Source organism: Colobus angolensis, unplaced genomic scaffold, assembly GCF_000951035.1.
Source record: "Colobus angolensis palliatus isolate OR3802 unplaced genomic scaffold, Cang.pa_1.0 Scaffold826, whole genome shotgun sequence".
NCBI lineage: Eukaryota > Metazoa > Chordata > Mammalia > Primates > Cercopithecidae > Colobus > Colobus angolensis.
In genome coordinates, this window is record NW_012122110.1 from 54155 (window position 1) to 56044 (window position 1890).

The following is a 1890-nucleotide window of genomic DNA, read 5'->3' on the forward strand; positions in this document are numbered from 1 at the left end:
CATATTAGCCAGGATGGTCTCGATCTCCTGACCTCGTGATTCGCCTGCCTCAGCCTCCCAAAGTGCTGGGATTACAGGCATGAGCCACCGCGCCTGGCCTATATTCACTTTTTTAAACCTTACCCAGAAAGCCAATCCATCACCAGCTGTAGAGATTCTCTCCAAGCCTCCTTCAAAATTACCTGGTCTATTGACTTTCTATTCTACCTTCATGAACTTATTGATTAAGGGCTCTAATTAAATTTTTCCCTGACTCACACCTGGGCCCAACCCTTTCTGTGTCCTCAGAGTCTTTCTGCTCTCCTGGTGTCTCTGATGGTGAAATCTGAACCCTGGTCCCAGGGTTCCTCCCTCTTCCTGCCTGAAGGGCTGGGTCTCCTCTCAGTGAAGGGCCCATGACCTCACCCTATGTGGTCCTTCCCGGGAAAGGCAGAGACCTTGCCTCTGTTTCCTTCAAACAGAGCCCATTTTCCCTGATATTCATCACCTCCAACAACACAAAGTGAATCTCAATGTCTTAACCAGAGTGCTGGCTCTACTGGGTTTTCGCTCATCTGAACAAATCTGAAAGTTTAAAAGTACAGTCAGCACTGGATGCTGAGCAGAGACCCCCTGGACAGTGGCTGGAATTGTGAGGCTTTCAGGATGGAAGGACAGGGAACCTGGGCACCAGCACCTGCCCAGGGTCAACGTGACTTACGCATCCACCAGAGGGCGCTGTGGTTCAAGCCCTGCTCAGGCTCCCCAGCTCTTCAGCTGTTTTCCCCCACCTGCAGGTGTTCTGTGCCCTCCATGGGGTGTAGCCCCTTCTCCTTGAATAGCCTCTTCATTTCTCAGCCAGAGCCAGTCTGAAGTCAAAGGAGGGGCTTGTGCAGGTTCCAGAAAAGGAGACATTTGCATGGAGACCTCCCACCTTGAGCATTACAGTGAAAGATAAGAAGGGCTGGTGGCTCTTTCCTGGCTGTGACTCAGGAAGCAGAGCCTGGGGCGTCTCCACCATGGCCTGGGCTCCACTCCTCCTCACCCTCCTTGCTCACTGCACAGGTGGCTGCCTGCAGGGAATTCAGGGAGGGCTCCTGGATGTCACCTGGGATGATGACCTCTGCCTTCTCCCTGGGAACATGCCCTGACCTGTCCTCACTGATCTCTGTGTTGCTTCTCCTTGCAGGGTCTTGGGCTGAGGTTGTGTTCACTCAGCCCCTTTCTGTGTTGGGGTCTCCGGGGCAGACGGTCACCATCTCCTGCACCCGCAGCAGTGGCAGCATTGATAGCAGCTATGTGTACTGGTACCAGCAGCGCCTGGGCAGTGCCCCCACCACTGTGATCTACAAAAATAACCAAAGACCCTCTGGGGTCCCTGATAGGTTCTCTGGCTCCATCGACAGCTCCTCCAACTCTGCCTCCCTCACCATCTCTGGGCTAAAGTCTGAGGATGAGGCTGACTACTACTGTCAGTCTGTTGATGACAGCTACAATCCCACAGTACTCCAGACCCATGGGGAAGTGAGACAAGAACTCCCCAGAGCATCCCCACCCTGAGTCAGCCTCAGCACAAAGAGTGTGCCTGTGGCTGATCCTACAGTTTAAGCCTGCGAGGAAGTGAGAATCAGCCACAGGCCCCTGCAAAGTGTCAGCAGACCTTGTTCCCACATTGTCTCTATTTGAAAAAGTGAGATGAATTTCACTTTGCATAAAATGTACAATTAAATTGTCTTATTGTGTTTACAGAATTATGCATCTATCACCATAATCTAATTTTAAAACATTTTCATCACCCCACAAAAAACCCCTCACAATTAGCAGCCGCTCTTCACCTTTTCTCCCCAGCACTGGTCACTGCAAAAGACTTTCTGTAAAGAGTATGCAGTTAAAGACCTAAGAAACTCAGTG

The 1890-nt window shown here is 51.4% G+C and overlaps 1 gene segment (V, D, J or C); it reads left to right on the forward strand.

Moving 5' to 3' along the window:
- Positions 1-969: 969 nt before the first annotated feature.
- The window catches only part of LOC105502965, an 8491-nt gene continuing 7570 nt past the window's right edge, over positions 970-1890 (forward strand). The window contains 2 exon segments of the V gene segment in view: positions 970-1044; positions 1169-1503. Of these exon segments, the coding sequence occupies positions 999-1044; positions 1169-1503 (381 nt within the window).